The following is a 21682-nucleotide window of genomic DNA, read 5'->3' on the forward strand; positions in this document are numbered from 1 at the left end:
CTCAGTTTTGAAGATGGAAAATTTAATTTTTCTTCAAAATATACTTTGTTTAATAGGTATAGAGTGTCTTATGCAAAATGAAAAGCACTCTGGGGATCTGTAGCCCAACAATATGATTATACTCACCCTACTTAATTATACACTTAAAAATGGCTAAGATGGTATGTGTCGAAGAATATATTTTACATACAAATTTTTAAAATGTACCTGGTACTTGGCAGTCTTCCTGGAAAGCATTTTTGGGAGCCAAACCCTTCTTTAGTGAGGAAATTGGTGTTTTCTGGTTTTTTGTTGCATGTAGTGCTGTGGGTGGAGCCCAGGCCTGGCACAAATGCCAGACAAGTGCTGTTCCACAAGCTTCACCCACAGACTTTCACACTAGAAATAAAGAAGTGCTTAACACTGCCTGTAAAACATGCTATCCTAAGCAAAAAAGGACTTAACAAGGAAGCTTGTTGAGCATTCTCCAAACCACTTCCATCTCAAACAGAATCCCACAGGTTCAGAGACCCCACCATTAGCACCCAGACCATCTTCCTTCTAGACCTGCCCTGCTCTGAAGGTGCTCCCTGCAGAAAGAAAGAAATCCAGATGGGAAGACCCCCACTCCTACAGGCAAACTGATTGCCAGGACAGGAGAGTAAGCAGGTGGAACTCCTGCAGGGACAGGGCAGTAAGGCTGTGTGTTGCCCACCTCACCCACCTCCTCGGCCACCTCCTCTCACCCACTTTTGCTCTCCTTCCAGAAAGGAAGAGTTCTGGCGTGTCCTGGGAAGGGCAGTGCCCTCTGGCTTTCTGGAACATTCTACTTTGGTCTTGGGCTACCACCCAGCCTACTGGTCACCTAGACAGAAGTGACTAGAGCTGGGTTTGGATTTGAACTGTACCTCTTGCTAGCTCTGTGACCCCAGGGAATCTCTGTAGCCTCAGTGCCTCAGTCTCTCCAGATATAGAATTGAGGCAATAATCTTGAATTCCTCATAATTGTAATGGTCACGTGTGCTCATGTCCCTCTTCCCCCATCCACTCCTGTAGTATCAGTCCCAACTTTGAGACAGGACTCAAGAGTCTGTTATCCTCTTTCCCGATGTCATCCCCGAATTCCCCACACCCCTTCAGATGTGACACCATTCACCCGCCCAACCTTTAATGATCCATGCCTGCCCTGCTTCCGTCATAGCCCTCAAACAGCGCCTGAAATCTGTTGCGGTTTGTCTGTTTTGTTGTTCTTTCTTCCACCAGAGCAATAGAAATGGGGATTTAGGTTCTCGTGGTTAAATTCACAGAATATAGAGTCAGGCTGCCTGGGCTTAAAGCTCAGCTCTCCATGTAGTAGCTGGGTGACCTTTCAAGTGGGAGTAATGTAAACCTGGTGTTCACCTCCTTGGGTTGTTGGGAAGTTCAACTGCAGTGTCTTCTGTGTCACTGGGCACATGTAAGACCTCACTGGGTGTGAGACACTGTTCTGAAGTTCAGCCCTCCCAGCAGTCTGGTGAGATAGGTCATATTACTTGGTTGACAGGTTCATTAATTTGAACCTGAGCCCACACAGCCAGTAAGTGGCTTTCTAAAGGGGGCTGTTCATCCCCTGGCATGAGTTGGGCAAGTGCCCCATACATGTGGGTGCTTGTGTGGTTGTGTTACTGTGAGCACCTCAGAGTCAGGGGTTCAAGATTTCCTGTGGGCACCCCGGCACCCTGCATACCACCCAGCACACAATAGGTGCTCTGTAAATACTGTACTACACGTCCAGAAAGACTGTCATTTGGTGGCAGTCTGTAGGCATCAAAATTCTAATAATATCACAAGTAAATGTTTTGTGCCACAGTGAAGCACGTGGTTTCACTGAGGAAATTTCCAACTTTCTTTAAAATAGATTCTACCCTAAGTTACATGTTAGAATCAATGGCTTCCTGGTCCCACCCAAGGCTGATTACATCAGAATCCCTAAGGGACCCAGGTATCTCTGGCCTGTTTTTGTGTGTGTCTATGGGGCAGGTACAGGGAATTGAATGCAGGAATACTCTACCATTGAGCTATATCCCAGTCCTCTTTATTTTTTATTTTGAGATGGGGTTTTGCTCAGTTGCTGAGGCTGAACTTGAACTCATCCTCCCTCAGCCTCCCAAGTTGCTGGATTTACAGGTGTGCACCACCATGCCTGGCCATCTCTGACTTTTTAAAATTTACCAGCTGATCCGAACGCACAGCCAAGCAGAACCTAATCACTAATTTAAGACAACATCCAGTGACATTTCTGCACAGAACCCCTACTTCCTGTTCTGGAACCTCAAACTCTGAACAAAACTCAAAGGTCAGTGTCACGTGCAGTGTACAGTCTTTGACATCATCCTAGCTATTGGTTCACCAGGACAGCATTTTGGCCAAGTGCCTAGAGAACAGTGCAAGATGTATCTTGGAAAAGAAGCTGAAATGAAGTAATTGAATGTGCACAGAAAATGTGTCCCAAGTTCCAACCCCCCACACCCACACACACAGGTGAGCAGGGCAGCTGGGTCCATTCTCCTGGTCTAATTCAAAACAAGAGCCCACCTCATGCCCATTGGATTGTAAACCCTGGGCAGGGTTTTTGGGTTTTTTTTAGATTTTCCTTCTGAGATTTTCCTTCTGGTGTCTAGGAAGGAAGAGTCTGGAAGATCATGTGCCAAGAGATTTTTGTTTACCAATTTGGCTAAAAAAGTCCAAAACTCTTGGACTGGATGAATTGTAATAAAGGTAGGAGTCCACCTAGTGTGATGAACATCCAGGTGGCTTAGCCTCTGTCCCCAGTGAATACCAGGGCAACTTTCCACCCAAAGACAGAAACATAGGATAAGGAAGTTGATAAGAGGTTGGAGTGTGGAGGGGAAATGCAGATGGAAAGTATGGAAAAATTAACAAACATTAAGAAACAATCATGGCAAGAGCTGACTGACATTTTGCATATCTTGCTTTACTTAATCTCTACAAGTCTGCAGAAGTGTGGCGTTGTGCCCATTTTATAGGAAAGAAGCTGAAGGTCTGAGAAATGGAGCTTCTTGGCCTCAATCCCACAAATGTTCCTGAAGCCATGACCCCAGGCCAGGTCTCTGATTCTGAAGGCATTTCATTTTCTAACAGTGATCCTGGGTTCCCAGGACTGCAGTGTGATGCCCAGGTCCCCACATGGCAACCAGGACAGTTGATGGCATCCAGAACAACCTGGAGAAGAGTTTTTGGTCTAAAAGTTCAGCTGGGATATGGAGGTGATGTCACCTGTCTCTGCACCTCTCTGTCCAGCTAAGCGTCCGATGGAAAGATTGACACTGGTACAAAGACCTGGGTGCAAAGTTTTTAAGTCGAAATTTAGGATTCTAAATATGCTCACTTGCACACACACACACACAAATGCACACCCATACTGTGTGACCTTAACGTGGGTTCTGCTTTGCTTTCTCAGAGTCAGACAGCAGAGCTGAGATCACATTGATTTGAAGACTAGTGCCAACTCTGCAGGGGTCACACAAGGTTAAATGAAGGAGTTACAAGTGGTCTATTGCTCCCAGCTTTTCTGCACATGGAACCATAGAATTCTGTGGCCAGCAGGGTCAGCACAAGAGCCTTGACCTCTGCTCTCCACCCAGGGCTCTTGCGAAGTCTCACCATGGCTTCGGAGAGACTAGAGAAAGATGTATTTTTCTTACTTTTTCACCTTCTCACTCTGATGCTGTCGTCATCCCAAGCTGGAGAGGCTGACCCAGAGGCTGTGAAAGGCGGCCACACAGACAGCAAAATCTCCCTTTGTGCCTGTGTAATGGCCATGATTTGACCCTTCCTCCTGCAAATGAAGGGAAAGGGGTGAGGAGTGACAGCTCCCTGCCTGAGGGACACTCCTCTCGGCAGTCAATGACAATTGCTACCGCAGGGTCCTCGCCTGCGATGATTTCTCCCAAACAGAACGGCATGCTATTATGAATATAAAGCCTATTAACTCTACTCCAGAAGGAGAATATAAGGCCTCAAGCAAGAGAGAGGACCAGCTGAGGAAGCACATGATCAAACCCCAGATGAGGTCATTGCCAGGCCCTGGTGCCAGCACAGACAGGGGTCAGAGGGACTGATGCATTGCATGAGAATCAACTCATTAAGATTCAAGTTAAACGTTTCTTAGGGCCCTGCCAGCCCTCATGTATTTTGATGAAATACTTTGGGAAAGAAGAAACAGGCAGGTGACAAGAGCAAAGGTGGGGATGCGCCTTATCCCCTTCTCCTTCATTTTTACCCGTGTGCCTCCCACCATGCTGCCTCAGTTTCACTTTGAAGGGTTTTGGGGGTCAACAAGATCATGCACAGAAGAGAAGGTGTGGGATCCAAACTGGACCCATAGCTAGAAGAGTCCTAATTAACAGGTAGAGATTTCTGGCAGTTGAAGATTCTCTGTAAGGTCTACTAAGAAAGAGGCCCTCAAAGACTTTGGGAGAAAGTTGGACTTGGAGGTTAGAATCTGCAGATCAGATGAGTCCAGTGAAGGCTCATGTAAACATTGAGAAGAGCTTTGATGTAGGAACAGAACTCAGAGGAACGCAGTTATCTTAGGAAGTCACCTCTTGAAAAACTCCTGTCCCCACTTCCGCATTCATTTGTTCATTCACTGACCCACCCATGCTGTCAATTAAATATTGATGATTTGGGCCAGGCTCTGTGGAAACAAAGATGTATAAGATACTGTTCCTGCTCTCAAGAACTTGTCATCCTTGAAAAGAAATGACTTATGACTGGGCATGGTGGTGCACCCCAGCAATCCCAACAGCTCAGGAGGCTGAGGCAGGAGGATTGTGAGTTCAAAGCCAGCCTTAGCAACTAGGAAGGCCCTAAGTAACTCAGTGAAACCCTAAATTAAATAACAAAACAGGGCTGGGGATGTGGCTCAGTGGTTGAGTGCCCCTGGATTCATTCCCCAGTACCTCCCCCCACCAAAAAGAAATAGACTCATGAACTGAGATGGCAGTGTCGTGGGACACATGCCACAGGTGTGACTTCTGCACCTCTCTGAAAGCCTTAGAGCTGCTGGGTGGGTCTGAATCATCACCAAACACAGAGTACACCATCAAGGCAACTCTCTCTAGAGAGGCTATGGAGCAGGGTCTTGAATTAAGAGTAGTTTTGGCCATAGAGAGAGGAAGGGCATCCAGATTAAGGGAGGAGCTATGCAGTGACAGAGTGTGGCTTGAAAGTGCAGGGACCTCAGAAGCGTGTGGGAGCAGAGGGAGCCCCCGATGTCCTCCGCCTCTCCTCGGGTGTGCTTGCAGACCCACTGAAGTGGAAATGTGGCTCAAGGCCATTCCCTGCTTCCTGGCAGAGTGCACCAGCACCTCTGATCCATCCCTCAGATCCAAGGGCACTGGGCTGGGTTCATCTGCTTTGGCTTTTTCGAACGTGACTTTTTGAACATTCCTTCCTGTTGCCTTATCAGTTTGCAGGAGGCTGTTTCACTTTGCCTGGATTGGGACTGGCTTCATAATTCCTATGTGGTTTGGCTTCAGGATCAAGACAAAATGTCAGTGCCAAGCTGCCTAATAATGGCTGACATGAGCATGTGTTTAAAACCTAATAAAATATTGCCTCCAAATTTTCTGGCCAAATTCACTTATGTAAATATCTAACATCAGGTCTCACCCAGAATATCCTGTTGGGTTTCAGGAGATTGTTTTTAAATCTGCTCCAAGCTGTGGGAATAGTGCAGAGTGCCTGTGTGCTGGACTGTTCTTGTCGGCTACATTTCTGTTTTTCCCAGAAACTGTATTGAAGACATGCTGTCTACTGCCCCTCTGTGCACTCCTTGAGTGTTCTTGAGGGGAAAATCCTGCCTCTATTCATGAACTTCGCCTGCTTTTTTGTCTGATCATGAAGCTCATGATAGGTTTGTGTTCACCAAATCAAACTCTGGACCCAGCAGTAGGAATGAGAGTAGTCTCCCTTATCTGTGGGAGATGCGTTCCAAGCCCCCCCCGGTAGGTGCCTGAAACCACCCATAGTACCAAACTCTACATATGCAAGTTATTTTCTATATACACGTACCTATGATGAAATTTTTAAATTAGGCACAGTAAAAAATTAACAATAACTAATAATGAAATAGAACAGTTATAACAACATACTGTAATAAAATTTTGTGATCTCTTGAGTTGAGACAAATATTAATATTTTATTCATATTATTGGCATTAATATTTTATTAATAGAATTCATATTAATATTAATATTCTCAGTCCACAGTTGACTGTGCATAACTGAAACCACAGAAAGTAGGGACTGAGAGACCACAGCAGTATAGCTTAGATCCCAGCCCTCTTCAATGGTTTCAGTCTTATTGATACGCTTAATCTCCCTAGTTTATACTCTTTAAGATTCTGTAGGCTTCCTCCCAACCTTTTGGAAGTAGGTGGGATGTAGTTTTTCCTTGGACCAGCAGCTGTTTGCAGCCACATAATTAGCATATTGGAAGAGAGGAAGTCCCTGCTGCCTTTGCTGCTTGTCTGACTTCCATGAATCTGCTCTCTAGGAATAGGTGTTTTTCAGCCAAAACCTGGTCTTCCCTCAGCCAACTGGGATTCTAGTACCTGTGCTCTTTTTTATTACTCTCCTACCCCAGTAAGACTGTATTTTAATTGTATTAAAAAGCACATCATCAGCAGATCAAAATATATCTCTCACATGTCTGTGAGAGCTATCCACAGGGAGGATTCTGGGGGCGGGCATTTGGGGAACTTCCAAATTAAAATGCTGATAAGCATTGAAAACCCAGTGCCATGTCTCCAAGCATAGAACTGGAGCCAGAGGGAGATTTCTTTTTCTTCCATAAATGTAATTTTAGCCCTAAAGAAGCAATAAGTCAGAAATGCAAAAGGTGAATTCCTCTCATGAATGGAGCAGGTATTACTGAGCAGACACTGGGAAGAGAGGTGGGCTATTTAGGACTGAGACTACCCAAGGAAGTGTAAGTCCAAAGGAAGTCGTCTGCTTTCTGTTCTCCTTACTCTGCAGCATGATTTATTCATGGCTCCTAAGATAAAGGATGACATTTCATTCAGAGGGGAATTACAATTCTGATCAGTGAAGGTTCTCATCAAAGAGATGAGGGGATGAATAATTTTATGGGGATTTGGTTACTGATTGAAGGAGGAAGGCAAGCCCACTTTTATTGAGCACTTACCATGTACCATATACTTTATAAATGATCATTTATTGAATCCTCACGACACTGGGAAGTAGATGTTACTATCCCATCACTTCAAAGTGAAGAATTTCAAAGCCCTGTGGTCTGATTACAAACCCACTGCCCAGATCGTATGATGAGGTATGATAGGATACTCCCATTTTATGAGACATCTCAGTCCTATGTTATGTTTAACCCCCTCAGAACCTCCAGCTCTCACCCCAGCATCACACCCCAAGGCCAGCGTCTCTATCCAACGTGGCAACAATGAAGCCACAAGCTTTTTTTTTGTTTTCAGTGTTTCTTACTAGTATATTCTAGTTCTGCACAATAGCTTGTTTTGACATAATGGTACATGCATGAAACAGATTTTGCTCCATTTTAGTAGTACTTCTCCTTTTCCTCCCTCCTTTCTTACCCTGTTCCCCTTTCTCTACTGATCTTCCTTCTATTTGTTCATTGTTTTTATTTATTTTTTTAAAATAGCTGGGGATATAACTTGAAAGTACCCAGAAACCACTCTGGACATGGGAACTCACGCAAGAGATTTTATTAAGCAGACAGGCAGAGTGTCTACCTGCAGGGTGAGAGAGAGAGAAGATGAGAGGGAGAGAAAGAGAGAACATGCAAGAGTGAGAAGGAGAGAGAGAGAAAATGGCGGGGGAGTTATTCTTAAGTAATGGGCTAATAACAATGGACCAGTGACTGGCGAGGAGGTTCGCAGGCTGACAATCTGGGTTATAAAGTGGTGTGGGGGAGGCAGAATAATGGCAGCAGCAAAATGGCAGATCTGATGCCAATATTCCTCCCTTTTTGTTTTTATAGATACTGGGGGTGGGATAATGGTCTTTCTTCTGTAGCTTCTCCCTGCTGGTTAGGGGCGAAGAGTCTCATTCCTGTAAAAAAAAAAAAAAAAGAGGATTAGGCAGGGCTTTAAGCGGGAACAGAGTTTTTGGAGGCGGAGGTGTCAATAGTGAATCACAGGTCTCGGCTTTGGGTGTCAGGGACTGGTAGTCTTGAAGGAGAAGCGGTTGATCGGCCACTTGGTTGGTGAACTTTTTTGTGTCCGCCAGCTCCGGCACTTGTGTATCTATCTGATCTTGTAGGAACTTCTGTAGGCAATTTAGCAGGCTTGGTCCTGTTTAGGAAGATCTGTAGATGTTAAAACGACCAAAAATTTCTGACTCTGGCAGTTTCTCTTGATGGTTATCAGGCACTCCTGCCTAAGAATCCTTTAGTAGCCTCCTGCCTTACTTATTCTTGGGGCTAACATAACTCAGTTGGTAAAGTGCTTGCCTCGCATGCACAAGGCCCTGGGTTCAATCCGCAGCAACACACACACACACATACACACACACACACAATTTTTTTTTAATAAAATAAAATATTTTTAACTGTAGATGGACACAATATCTTTATTTTATTTATTTTTTTATGTGGTGCTGAGAATTAAACCCAGTGCCTAACACATGCTAGACGAGTGCTCTACCACTGAGCCACAGCCACAGCCCTTATTGTTTTTTTTTCAAATTGGTACTTTAAAAATATACCTAAAGGTGGGATCCACTGTGGCATGTTCATATATGTACACAGCATAATTTTGTCAACTTCATTCCTCAATTCCCTGCTTAGCCTGGCCCTCCTCCCACCCCCTCAGTCCCCTTCTGCTCTACTTATCTTCCCTCTGTTTTTGTGGGATCCACCCTCTCCCTATTTTTTTTTTTCTTACTTTGCTCTAGCTTCCACATATGGGAGAAAACATTCAACCCTTGACTTTCTGACTGCCTTATTTCCCGTAGCATGATGTTCTCCATTTTTCATCCCTTTACCCGCAGATGCTATGATTTCATCCTTTTTTGTGGCTGAGTAACACTCCATTGTGTATGTACTCCACATTTTCTTCATCCATCACCTTTTGATGGGTAGCTAGGTTGGTTCCATAACTTCAAACCACATTCTTTGAACACTAGCCATGCCTAGACAAAGGATAGCAGGTGTTGTGGGAGCCACCCCTGCTGTCCACTCCACTGGAAGGGTAGCAAACACCCTACTGGACCTGAGAATGACCCCACCCTTCCTCTTCTTCTCTGCTGCACAGGCCCTTTAATAATGAACTCCCACAAGCTTCTAGCTACTGCTGATGACAAAATTGACAGTTCAAATGACAGAGCCCTGTGTAAGTCTTCCTGACCTCTGAATGTACCACACGGAGCTCTTTCCAAAACTCCAATTTCTGTGGCTGTTCCTTGTATGGCTGAACAGCAATCCTCTCTGCTCTTCTCTGAGCATCAAGCAAATGTAATAATTCAGTGTGCAGTGTCACTAGGACTTCCAGCTTGAATCGGTCCTGGTGCCATTTGGCCCACTGGGACAGTGGGCAATCTGCCAATCTGTCGTTTGATCTTGGAGAACATACGTCACCTCCCAGTGAATGGATGGGTGGTTTTACACCCCAAAGAGTAAGTTATTAGTCCCTGCAGGACAAGATGGGGTCAAAGTCGTATGCAGGGCGGGTGTGTTTTTAAAGAAAAGATATGGCAGCTATAGACAAAATGGCCTAGAAGATGAAGCTGGAATCCCAGGAAGAAGCCCAGTTTAACTTCCCCATGTTCACTAGAAATATCTCAGAATGAACTGTGGACCTGGCAGCGCTGTGTGGTTGGGGCAGGTTGAGTACCGTGTGGGCCTTTTTGTGTTCCCTTGCACCAAAGCTGAGGGAGTGTTTCATTAATGCGGAGGGGCTGCATTAACAGTCCTAGTGACTCTGAGCAGGCCGGAGTCTGGGGGCTGCTCTGTTAATCAGGAGGCACACCCTAATGAACACCTGCCTGCCTCCCAGAGTCCCCAGAGGGGATCTAAATAAAGCAGACTCCCCAGCCAGCTAGGGAGCTCTTGCCTTTCTAGAGAAGCAGTAATTATGTACGCCTGTCAAAGCCTTCCCGTTGGGCATCATTCAAATGCATAGATGAGAAAGACTTCTTCCCAGACTGTCATGGCCCCAGCTCCTCCAAGAAAGCTGAGACCAGCCTGTACCTTAGAAAAATATGGAAGAAACCATGTGGAAATAAAAGGAAAGGATCAAGGAAATAATGTAAAAAGGGAAGGAGAAGGGGGAAATAACTGGGAAACTTGAAAAGATTGTTCCCAGGGAGTCCCCACCCCTAGGTTAAATGGCAGAGTCATTTGGAAGGAGAGAGGGATGGACGGAGAGGAAGGAGGTAATTAGAGCAGTCAACTGTGACTTTTGGGTCGCTAGAGAAGTCAGTGCTGGAGGAGAAGGCACAGTTAGGAATGGGGTGCAGACATCCTTTTGGGGGTTCAAAAGTAAATTGCAAGTAATTGAGACCTGGCGACTCTCTTGAATCACTGAGCATGTGACATCTGGTCACATCCAGGACTGTATGTCACCACCGTCTGCCTAGCAATTCCCTGCTTCAGACTAGCCCCCAGAGAATGTCCAGGTGGTATCCCCTCCTGTGGTCTGCTTCTCTGCTGGCCTGGTCTAACAGTAAACACTCCACCCTTTAGTCTGTTCCACCCTACCAATAAGAAGTCTTTATTAGGCACCTACTGTGTGTTAGGTACTGCATTAGCTGTGGAGCTACAAATATTAATAAAATATAGCCCATCATTTGGGAACTTAACTCACAAAATCGACAAAATGCTATTGCATTTCACAAAAGCAGCTCAGAAACGCTTGGACTTTAGAGGAGCCTGTGGCCTGCTGGATCTGTACACCAGTGTTTAAAACAAAGCCCCGTTCAGGAGCTCCATTGTTCACCGTGGCGACTGCAGTTCATAACAATGTCTTGCAGACTTGAAAATTGCTAACAGTCGATTTTAAAATTTTCTTGCCAAGAAAAAAAAGCGTGTGAGGAGATGGATACATTAATTAGCTTGATTTAGTCAGATCAAAACATCATGTTGCACACCATAAATACAGCACATGTAATTTTTGTCAATTAAAAAATAAATGAATAGGTAAAATTTACATTCAATTATATGCCAGGCTTTGGAGTCAGCCCTAGGACCTAAGCCCCTTGTAAGCCCTTGAGTCCTTTGGGGATCTAGATCTTGGGCACCCTGTTCAGGATTTCTGTGCTCCAGTGTCCTCATCCTGCACAGTCATTCTGAAGATTCGGATGACCTAAGTAAGGCTTGCAGGCCAAAGCCAGGGGGAGATGCCAGTGCTGGGTAGCCAGGGCAGCTCACCAAGAGGCTCCACCCAAGACCCCAGAAGGTGTAGACCTGAGGTCATTTGCTTCTGTTAGCAGCTGCCTATTTCCTGACCCCCTTTTCATTCATGTGCTTTGATTTCTTTTATTGTTTGTTCCTTTGTTTGGTTTTTGCTTGTTCGTTTTGTTTGCTTTTCTCAGAGCTGGGGAGGGAACCCAGGGCTGCACACGTGCTTTGCAAGTGCTCTGCCTCGGAGCCACGTCCCCAGCCCACTGTACTTTTGTTTCCTTTCTTTCCCATTTCAGCACCTGGTGACCCTAGAAAAATACGGAAGAAACCACGTGGAAATGTAGGGGATGGTTAGAGGAGCCAGGGCCAGGATCAGGCACTTGACCCAGCACAGGTAGCCATTGCTGACAACTAAGGTAGCCTCCTTGTCCTTGGACACACTCCTGGACATCTCTGGGCCTTGGCTTCCTCCCCTGTAACTGGAGTGCTTGGTAGAAGGTCTCCGGCTCTTCATATCACCTCTTGTCCCCAGGTGACTTACACCCACCTTGCTGTAGTGGTTGAGACCTACCACACATTGGCTGTGAACGTTCGGCAAGGAATCTTTCTCTGTCTTGGTTCCCTCCTCTGTGGAAGGGGTACCCCTGGTATCTCCTCCAGAGGCTTCCGATTTCTAGCCCTGTCGGGGGGGATTCAGGGGAGCTGCCAGCGCAGGCTGGATGGTAAGTACTGTGTTCCATGAATGGGCACTGTCTTCTTGGCTGCTCTGCTCCCAGTCAGCTTTGCTGTGATGTTATGCTGCTGTTGGCTCCTAAACTCGAGGTAAAGGATTTGTCCCATGTGCACAAAGGGGTCAGTTTCGGGCTGGCTAGGGACATCTGTAATGGAGAAAGACTGCCTGTGGTGGGACCAGCTTGCTGCCTGGTAGAAGTTCTTTGGAACTTTTCTACCCGTTCTGGGTGCTCAGGAGCCAAGAAGGGTGTTCTTCACACCAATCTGCACATAGAAGGTGGCCTCCCTTTGTCCCCTGCCACAGAATTGTGCTGTGCTGAGAGACCAGGAAGGAAATTAGCCTCTTCTGCTGATCAGCAGCACATCCTCCCTGTAGAACACAGAATGCCTCATGCCTCCCCTCCAGCATGGCCTCCCTCCCCAGGAATAAAGAGCAGCCCATGTGCACCGCTAACGTGCCCACGCTGGGCTCCCTGCAGAGCCCCCAGGGTGAGGGTGAAAGGACATAATGACAGGCAGCCATTCAGCCATCATTTATTCAAAGCTGCCCCCACCCCAGGTTTCCAGGAATGTTCAACCTCCTGTCCATGAAGGGCAGACTGTGGTTTCTACCCACTCCTGAACTGACCATCTCACATCCACAAAAAGGCAGGAGTCACCCACCCGTCAGGTCACAGAGTCCCATGGAGAGCAGATGGGTAGGCACTGCAGGACCCAGAGCACTTGTAGCTGTGCCACCAGGATGGATGTGCCCGTCCCCCTGTCACCCTGGTGGTCACAGTGCGCCTTGCAGTGAGTGACAAGGGAATTGTCAAGAACATCCTAGGGCTGGAGGGAGCTAAGAAGGTCAGACTTCCGACAACTCCAATTCCTCCCAAAGCACAGATGGGAGCTGTTTGATGGTTGCTGTTTGATGCTTTATTTGTTTTTTTAATACAATTAACTCAGAAGTGGCAATTGCTTTGATTTGGAATCTGTGAGATGTCACAAGGGAATGATGGTTAACAAGAATGAGCTGGAAGGGGAATTGCTCTCGCTGAGTGGAACCCACTTAACCCCTGGCCCAGGTTTGGCTCTCAGACCAAGGCTGCCTGCCCTGCCTCCTGCCCAGGGTGGCCTGGGCACTGGCAAGGGAGAGTACCTGTGTCAGGAAGGTGCTTGGAAGTCACTCCTGTGGTAAACACCCAGCCAGAACTGAGTTTCCTACGTGTAGTGACTTCTGCCGGGCACCAGGGGAGGAGAGGATACGAGCTCTTTGGGGTCTCAATTTGAAATTGTGTATGATTTTCCTGTTTGCCAGAACAAATAACCCCTAATCTCCGCGGCTGAAAGTATTCTCTGGCAGGAAGGTTTCCTCAGGCAGTGCTGGAGGCTAGCTGGAGAGAGCACCCGTCTTAGGCCTCATCCAGTTCCGGTGGCTGCTGGCATATTCCTCAACCTGTGTCTCCATCTCTCCAGTCTCCACCTCTGTCTTCATGTGTCTTCTGAGTATGGCTGTGTCGGAAGTCTCTCTGTCTCTCTTTTATAGAGAGATGTGTAATGGCACTTAGAGCCCAGCTGTTCTCAGCACTTGGTATAAATCATTACTCGCTTGTTTATGGGGATTTGCTCATCCTCACAGCCACTGGGAGATGTAAACATAGTCGTTATGGCCATTTTATAGCTGAGGAAACTGAGTCGCAGAAAGGTGAAGTAACTTATCCTGGACAACGAAGAAAAGTGAGATATGTTAACAGACCAGATTTAAGAGATCAGGAGGAATCTGGTGGTTTTAAGGTTTTTCAGATGAGTGACTAAGATCTTTAAGTAGGTCAGGGAGTTTTTAGGGAAAGAAGTTAAATTTTACGATAACATAAAGAATGATATTTTAGAATATCTATTCCATTGACTCTAGTTGATCATTTTACAGATTAGAAAACTGAGGCCCAGAGAAACTATATAATTTGTCCGAGATCATCTACCTGGATGTATACCTGTCAGTTTAAAGTGGTGATAGTAAATATAGTCAGTGAAGAATTGGAGGGGTGCCAGGGTGTTACCTCTTCATCCAGCTCCTGGAAGGATCAAGGTCGTGTAGACAGTACCTGTCACACACATGTCTAGTGTGGTTTTAATCCTAACTGATGTCTGTGTCTCATCCAGAGGAAGTAGGCAGGGCCTAATCCAGAATACTGGAATATCCTGGGTATGTGCACAGTTTCCAGATGGAACTGTGCAGAGCTCTTGGAACTCATATCTGGTGGTGGAGTCAGAACAGCAAAGATGATGAGCTGTTCTGCTTTTCTCCCAACATCTACGGTGGGACTGCAGGTCACCAGGCTCATGGAGCACTGGAAAGGCTGTCCTGTTAGCATATTGAAGGAAACATGTGTAAGATTTCATTTTCCAGGAGGAATACCAGCCGAGAAGGACAAATGGGGAAAGAATCTAAAATTAAAAAAGGAAAAGAGAAGCAAATGAGCCTGAAAAATATTAATTAAGGGCTGAGAGCAAGTCAGTCTTAAACATACGGACCTCACAGGCCCAGGACAACAAGGACCCCCAGAGGAGGCTATTTCTAACATACCCACGACATGCAGGCCTTGCCTTGCTCATGTGGGTGTTTAGGCCTCTGCCCAGTACAATTCAATGGGGTTGCAGGCCGCCTTTCTGGCCTCACTCCCAGCCTGAATTCTGCAAAGCCCTACAAATGTTTACAGGACGAGTAATTAGCAATTATAATCAGCAGGATTCTGTAAACATCCCTTCAAAGTACATAATAGCAGAGAGCTTTCTGCCTACCCAGCAACTTGCTCTAAATGAGTTCAAGGAACTTTCAGAAAGATGTAGTTCATTAATCACCATCATGTCAAGGTGGTACATTGTCTCAGTTTGCAAGATCAGGAAATCAAGATGCTGATGTTTGAGAGGTTTAACCAGCCTTACAGAGACTGAGTTCAGTTACTGAGTCAGTCAGGATGGGTGAGGTCATGCTGCAATGACAAATGACCCCTGACGTCTCGGAACTTCAACAGTGAGTTTGCTTCTCATACTACTTGCCCCTCAGGTGTCAGTGGCAGCCCTTATCTCGCTGGCGGGAGCAGCCACCATCTCGGCTATTGCCAGTCATGATGGAAAATAGCACATGGCTTTTACCAGGAGTCAAAATCTGAGAGCTGTAACCTTCACTTCCCTGCCTTTATTTCTCCACCTATAAATTATGGGTGACAAAGGTAGATTTTTTCATCCTTGAGAGTGGTACATCTGATCTGTAATAACTGTTGAACACAATAAAGGGAATGACTTTTTAAAAATTTTTTAACAGAAGATACCCATCCAAATACCCAACCACATAGGTCAAACCCTTAAAAAAGAGTTCATTTGAAAGCATGATGTTTATCCCAGCGATGCCACTACTGCCCAGAGTCTTTCAGTTACCTTCCATTTATAGGTCACCAGAAAAGCTCTTTTATTTTTCTTTTAGAAGTTTCAGTATAAAAAGGTTTGTGGCAACAAGCAAAAGCAGAAGGACATGTCACCATGCAGAGGCCACTAGTCAGTCTTCACAAGATTCCTAAGGTGGCATCCATCCCTCTAGTGACTTCTTTGGTGTCTTGAGTCATCTCTTTCACTTTGTAGGCTCTTTTTATTTTTATTTTGGGGCAGGAACTTACTGAGTGGCTTAGGATCTCACTAAGTTGCTGAGGCTGGCTTTGAACTTGTGATCTTCCTGCCTCAGCCTCCTGAGCTGCTGGGATTACAGACGTGCACCACTGTGCCCAGCTCACAACTGAAATATTAAATGCTTTGAAATTGGGCCACCAAACACCTTCTGGGAGCAAACAGTGATGGCAGCAGAGTCAGCAGGAACCGATACCACACAGTATTTGTTGGAAACTTCAAGAGTTCCCATCTTGCTTTTACTTTGTAATTCATCGGTGAGGTTCTGAGATGTGCCTCGCATGTCCCTCTGCATTCCCCTGGGGGAGGATTTATTTAATAAAGGAGGGTCTGGCGTAAAACCTTAGATTCCCTATTGGTTCAGAGATTGCTCTTTCACTTATTCTAAGTGGAAAGGGAACAGAAGTATTAAATACTAAGGGGTGTCTCCTGCTGATTTCTGTCTTCTGTGAAGGAAGAGTCACCATAGCTTCAAAACCATGCTGGTCAGTTGGAGGGTTTTCACTGTTGACCTGATGGCCATTGAGGGTGGCGGAGGGAAGCAGCAAAGAGAGAGACATCCACCTAGTCCTGACTTAATCTCTGAGGGCCGTTTCCTCCCTGTGTGGTGGACAATGTCACAGGCTGTGATGAGGATTGAAGCCACTGGTAATTCTACACTGCTCAGAGCAGTGCCTGCCACAGAGCAAGTGCAGAGGGTCCCTGACTTGGGATGGCTCAACTTGTGATTTGGAGACCTGACAATGGTATGAAAGCAATAGACATTCAGCAGAAACCACACTTTCAATTTTTAATTTAGATCTTTTCCCCAGGCTGATGAGAAGAGGTCCTCTCTCAGGTCGCTGGACAATGGCAGCTCCCAGTCAGCCACATGATCATGGGGAATCAACCAATAATCTCCAAAGCCCACGTTGCGCTGTGTTGCTGAGCTGTGCTGCTCAGTAGGTTTCATAAATGCATTTCTTCTTAACAATATTTGCTGCTTATGATGGGTTTATTAGAAAGTAACCTCACCAGAAGTACAGGGGATAAATGTTAAATATTACACTTTTTTCTAATAAAGCATCTTCCTGCCAATTCAGCATAAAGTGTGGGGAAGGCAAGTCACCAGTTTTGACAGTCCAGTCAAACCCAAATGCCATTTGTCCATAGCACAAAACTACTAGGAAACAAGACAGTGTCTCCACCTTGTGAGGACTCTTTACTTAGCTGTTTGCTCAGTGGAATCCTCATGGTCCGCTCCTTTGGGTTTTGTAAAGATCGTTTGCATTTATCTACAGTGCTTGAGCTTTGAGATATTCCATTGAAAATGTGGTAGAAATCTGAGGTTGCATGTTTTAGGAAAAGGGGTCTCATTCTGGGTCACTTAACTCTTTTCCTTTTGTATCCTCCCTGCAGCCCAAGCTTTTGGCCAAGGAGCTTCTTGACCTTGTGGCATCTCACTTCAACCTAAAGGAAAAGGAATACTTCGGAATAGCATTCACAGATGAGACGTAAGTGTTGCCCTGAGCCCCAGAACCCAGAGGAAAGGGGCAGAACCTGACATTGCAGCCCCAGCTGTAAGCACTGAAATCAGAGGCAGGCCACTTGGGTCCCGTGGTCTGGGGTCAATTTAAGTTCATCATCTGAATTTCAAAAGCCTTGTGATCGTGCCTGGAACAGCCAAGGAATATAATTAGGGTGGTGCCAATATTACCAAGTTGTTAGGTAAACTCGCTCTTATAATCAAGCAGGTTCATGTTCAGACCGAAATGTTTATTTTTTTAAAAAAGTAGATCTGCATGGGTTTGGTTTTTATGAAAGTTAAGTGAAAACGTCTGGAAATTAAACATATCTCTCTAGTATTGGAATAACAATAACAGGAAGTAAATTTTATGATAAATTCAAAATGAAGAATATCTGAGTAGTTTCACTGAGCTAAAACAGAATATAAAAATTAAAAATTCAGATCACTCATCTGATGAAAAGTAGATTTGCTTTCAACAGTCTTTCGGTTTGGCTCCGTGAAGTGGTATTTTGCAATCCAAGGAAGGATTATCTTTACTAAAATTTCAATTTTCTTCTCAATGTACTATTTTCAAAAGAGCAAGTGTTTCATAATTCTCTTTCCTCTGTGGAAAAGAATGTACATACATACATACTCCTCTACGTCTTTAAATTATGAAGATGATTCCCTACAATGCACAGATCAGGGTTAGGATAGTGGCCGGACAAGATTTTATGGGGGCCCAGGCCTGGCACTGGTTCGGAAGCAAGAACAGGTAGATCTACATTGGCTAATCAAGACGTGACCATACTCCTCTGCACTGGGATGCACTGAGCCTCTGGGACCTGCAGGTGGCCAAGATAACCATGTGACTTATTATCCAAGTGCAGACTCTGAATTAAAGGGAATGCAGATTGGGGCCACATAAACTAAAACATACATATATCCCTGTAAATCAGTGATATTGGGAGCAATAGTGTGTTTGGAGCAGGAGCAAAGCCATGTCTTCCTCAAGAAAGGAACAAAGACCACCCCTTATCTTGGAGCCTGTGGGGAATGAGGCATCAGGCAGGAAGGAAGGTAGCCCTGGTCTAGAGGAATCACCCTGGCCAAGTAAGCGCAGCTGTGAGAAGGCGAGGCCTGTGCAGGAGAGCAGCCAGTGGGGAATTAAAACAAAACAAAACAAAAAAACTAGAATATATGCTTTTAAGCAACTATACCTTTTAGACAATTGCTTTTACAAATGCAAATGTTTTCTCCCTTTTCTCTTGAGAATCACTTTAAGCCCCTTAAGTTACTTTTCATACTGTTCTCTGATTAGAAGGAAATCCTAAATTTCAATTAATCATATCCCCATTGTTCCCGTTTCCCAAGTAAGTTTATTCAACTCAAAGATTCCATGAACTCTAGACGAGTCCCAATCAGACTAATCTTTTGAGTCAACAAGAATGAAAGAATGAGCATGTGCTCCTGGCCAAAGAGTTAGAAGTAGTCAGCTAAATGTGTCAGACCCCTGCCCTCATAGCACAGGCTATATTAGGTGGAATGTCACTCTTTCTTCTCCCTGCAGAGACAGGGGCACAAAAGCCATATAGCACGGACAGGAGATGCATGTTGCCAAGTCCCACTGACCATCCAGCTGAGCCTGTGGACTCTGGGGCTGAGCTCACCTTGTTCTCTGTGCTGGCCCTGAGTGTGTGTGTGTGTGTGTGTGTGCAGGCCAGGCTTGAGGAAAGCCTTGCACTCCCTGCAGTGCATAGCTGGCAGAGCGCAGAAGCCATCCTTCTGCCAGGGTCTAGAGAACATGCAGCCACCTCCATCCTTCCCCACCAAACGTGGGTGAGAGTTTCTCCAGCAATGGCAGGAGTGGCCACAGGGGATTAGTGGAAAAGAGGTGGAGCTGGCAGATGGTTCCTGAGCAAGAACTGGCAGAGGTGCCTGGCACACTGGGGGAGAAAGGGGAATTAAAAAGGAAATGGAAGCCCAGAGGAAATGGAGAACCAGCACCTCTGAGGGACTGGCACAGGGAGACAGAACCGATGGGTCCGGGGAACAGCCCTGACTCCAGTCCATCATGCCTGATGACGCCTTGACCAACACACACCTCTGGGACCTCTTTGGTGATCTGAACTTTTCTCCTTCTCCTGGTAGGAAAGGGAAGAACAAAAGCTGCCCCCACAAAATCGTGCCTGTTGGTGTGACCTGGTCTGGGTTGGTGATTCCTATGTCAGGAAGCACGAGCCTCAAAGTATGTCCACAGCCCTCCCTCCGTGTGCCGCACAAGAATAGCATGAGATCTTTTAATGCTGTTTTCAAACTGTGCATGTGTACCAGGAGGTGTGTATGTGTGTGTGTGCACACATGATTTATGAGCGCATTACACTCTGTTTCATAATAAAACACAACAGAACATAGTCCTTTGTGACAGCCTCCGTGTATCACATGTATTTCCTACGTCCCTGTGCGAATCGAGCAAGGTTAACACTTGGAAAGTGCTTACAAACTGTAAAACACTGTACAGAGGCAAGATAGCATTACCAGCAGCATTTGCATTCCTCCGAGTAGGATTTCTAGTGGAATATGTTACTCTTTGTTTAAATACTGTCAGTGATTCTTTCAATATTAACTGCTGGTGATGACGTTTTATGGAATCTGGATGGGGCCTGAGAAAAGATGCATAAAACAGAATACAGACAGGAAATTGGAAGTGCCTTTAAGCTTCTCTCACCCCACAAGTTATATTCATTAATGAAGTGTCTAAGTCCACGGTGAAAGGTTTTATGCCCATGAATGTTTAGAGTTGTTAGGAATCAGCAATTTTGCAGCATTAATTAAAACTAGCTCTACCTTCTCGCTCTCTCTTTTACTATTATTTTGCTTTTCTTTTTACTTTGAAATAATTAGTCTTATAGAAGAATTGCAAAGTGTAGTATAGGACATTCCTGTACACCCTCCACCAGGCTCCCCCACCTTACAAAGGTGGCATCTTACAAACCATGTCACTTGTTAAACTTATCAAAGCCAAGAAATTAACATCAGTACTATATTGTTAATTAAATACAGATATTCAGATTTACCAGTTTTTCCGTGGATTTTTTTCTTTTTTTGTTCTTTTTTTTGTTAGGATTTGATTGCATTTAGCCTCCTTTTATTTTCATTAACTCTGTCTAGATAAACAGAGATACTGGTGATCATCTATTGATGATCTGAGCTCTGATGATGTACACACACAGGACATTGGGCAGCCTTTAAAACAATCTGAAACGAAGAGCCTGGTATAACTGTTGATGGGATTGTAAATTAGTACAACCACTGTGGAAATCAGCGTGGAGTTTCCTCAAAAGACTACAGGTGGGACCACCATGTGACCCAAGTGTCCCATTTCTCAGAATTTACCCTGAAAAATTAAAGTCATCTTACTACAGTGATATATGCATGCCCATGTTTATAGCAGCACAATTCACATTAACCAAACTATAGAACCAGTGTAGGTATCCATCAGTGGATGAGTGGATAAAGAAAATGTGGTATATATACACAACAATGGAGTTTTATCTGGCCACAAAGAAAAATGAAAGTATGTCATTTTCAGGAAAATGGATGAAATTGAGGACCATTATGTTAAGGGAAATAAGTCAAACCCAGAAGATTTAAGGGTCCTGTTTTCTCATACATGCAGAAGCTAGAGAGGAAACAGGCAAAGAAAGGTGGAGGCAGATCTCATGAAAGTCAGAGGGAGATGAGTAGAGGAAAGAGACCAGGGGATGGCAGATGGGGGAGGAGGGGGAAGGGCTGGGGAATGATATTGGCTGTGTATGGTGTGCATGTACGAGTATGTAACAAATCCCCTCAGTATATACAGCTGCACCAATTAAAAAATGTGGGAAAAACAAAGAGTCTGGTATAAATTCAGTCCTAAAATACTTATTTAGATATTGCTGGAGTTATGGTTCTCAATCTTAGCAACACATGGGGAGCACCTAGGACATTTGACAAAATATCAATTCCTGGGACTAGCCCCAGCCATTCTGATTTAATTGGTCTGGGCATGGCCTAAGTACTGATTCTAATGTGCTGACAAGTTTAAAACCCCTTTTCTAGAGAGAGGGAATATTGGAGTCAATTTCTTCCTCTGCCTTCATCTAGAACCCAGAATGGAAACCAATTGTACTTAAACTTTGAATCTTGAGGGGCAATATCCTAGCGACCTGCAAAGTTGTAGACCATCTCCCTTCTAGGCTCCATCCCTAACAGTTTGAGAAACAACTCCAAAGTTCAAATTCAGTGTTCCCATGCATACAGATAGCATAACTGAGATTTTCATTGATCACACATAGCCATCCACCATTTAAAGTCACTTTTACATTTATTTTTGAAATATTTCCATTGCTGCTTTAATTCTCAAGTTTTATTTATTTATTTATT

The 21682-nt window shown here is 45.0% G+C and overlaps 1 protein-coding gene and 1 long non-coding RNA gene across 6 annotated transcripts in view; one reads left to right on the plus strand and one right to left on the minus strand.

The window, feature by feature from the left end:
- Positions 1–21682, plus strand: part of Frmd4a (FERM domain containing 4A) — a 420775-nt gene that overhangs the window by 272624 nt on the left and 126469 nt on the right. For all 5 annotated transcript variants that reach the window (XM_047520300.1, XM_047520299.1, XM_047520298.1 and 2 more), the window contains exon 3: positions 17170–17264. In XM_047520300.1, coding sequence (XP_047376256.1) covers positions 17170–17264 — 95 coding nt within the window. The remainder of the gene's footprint in view (positions 1–17169; positions 17265–21682) is intronic.
- The window catches only part of LOC124961564 (uncharacterized), a 39035-nt gene continuing 31080 nt past the window's right edge, over positions 13728–21682 (minus strand). The window contains exon 3 of the long non-coding RNA XR_007104285.1: positions 13728–13813. This is a non-coding gene — a long non-coding RNA (uncharacterized LOC124961564). The remainder of the gene's footprint in view (positions 13814–21682) is intronic.

This window comes from Sciurus carolinensis, chromosome 12, assembly GCF_902686445.1.
Source record: "Sciurus carolinensis chromosome 12, mSciCar1.2, whole genome shotgun sequence".
Taxonomy (NCBI): domain Eukaryota; kingdom Metazoa; phylum Chordata; class Mammalia; order Rodentia; family Sciuridae; genus Sciurus; species Sciurus carolinensis.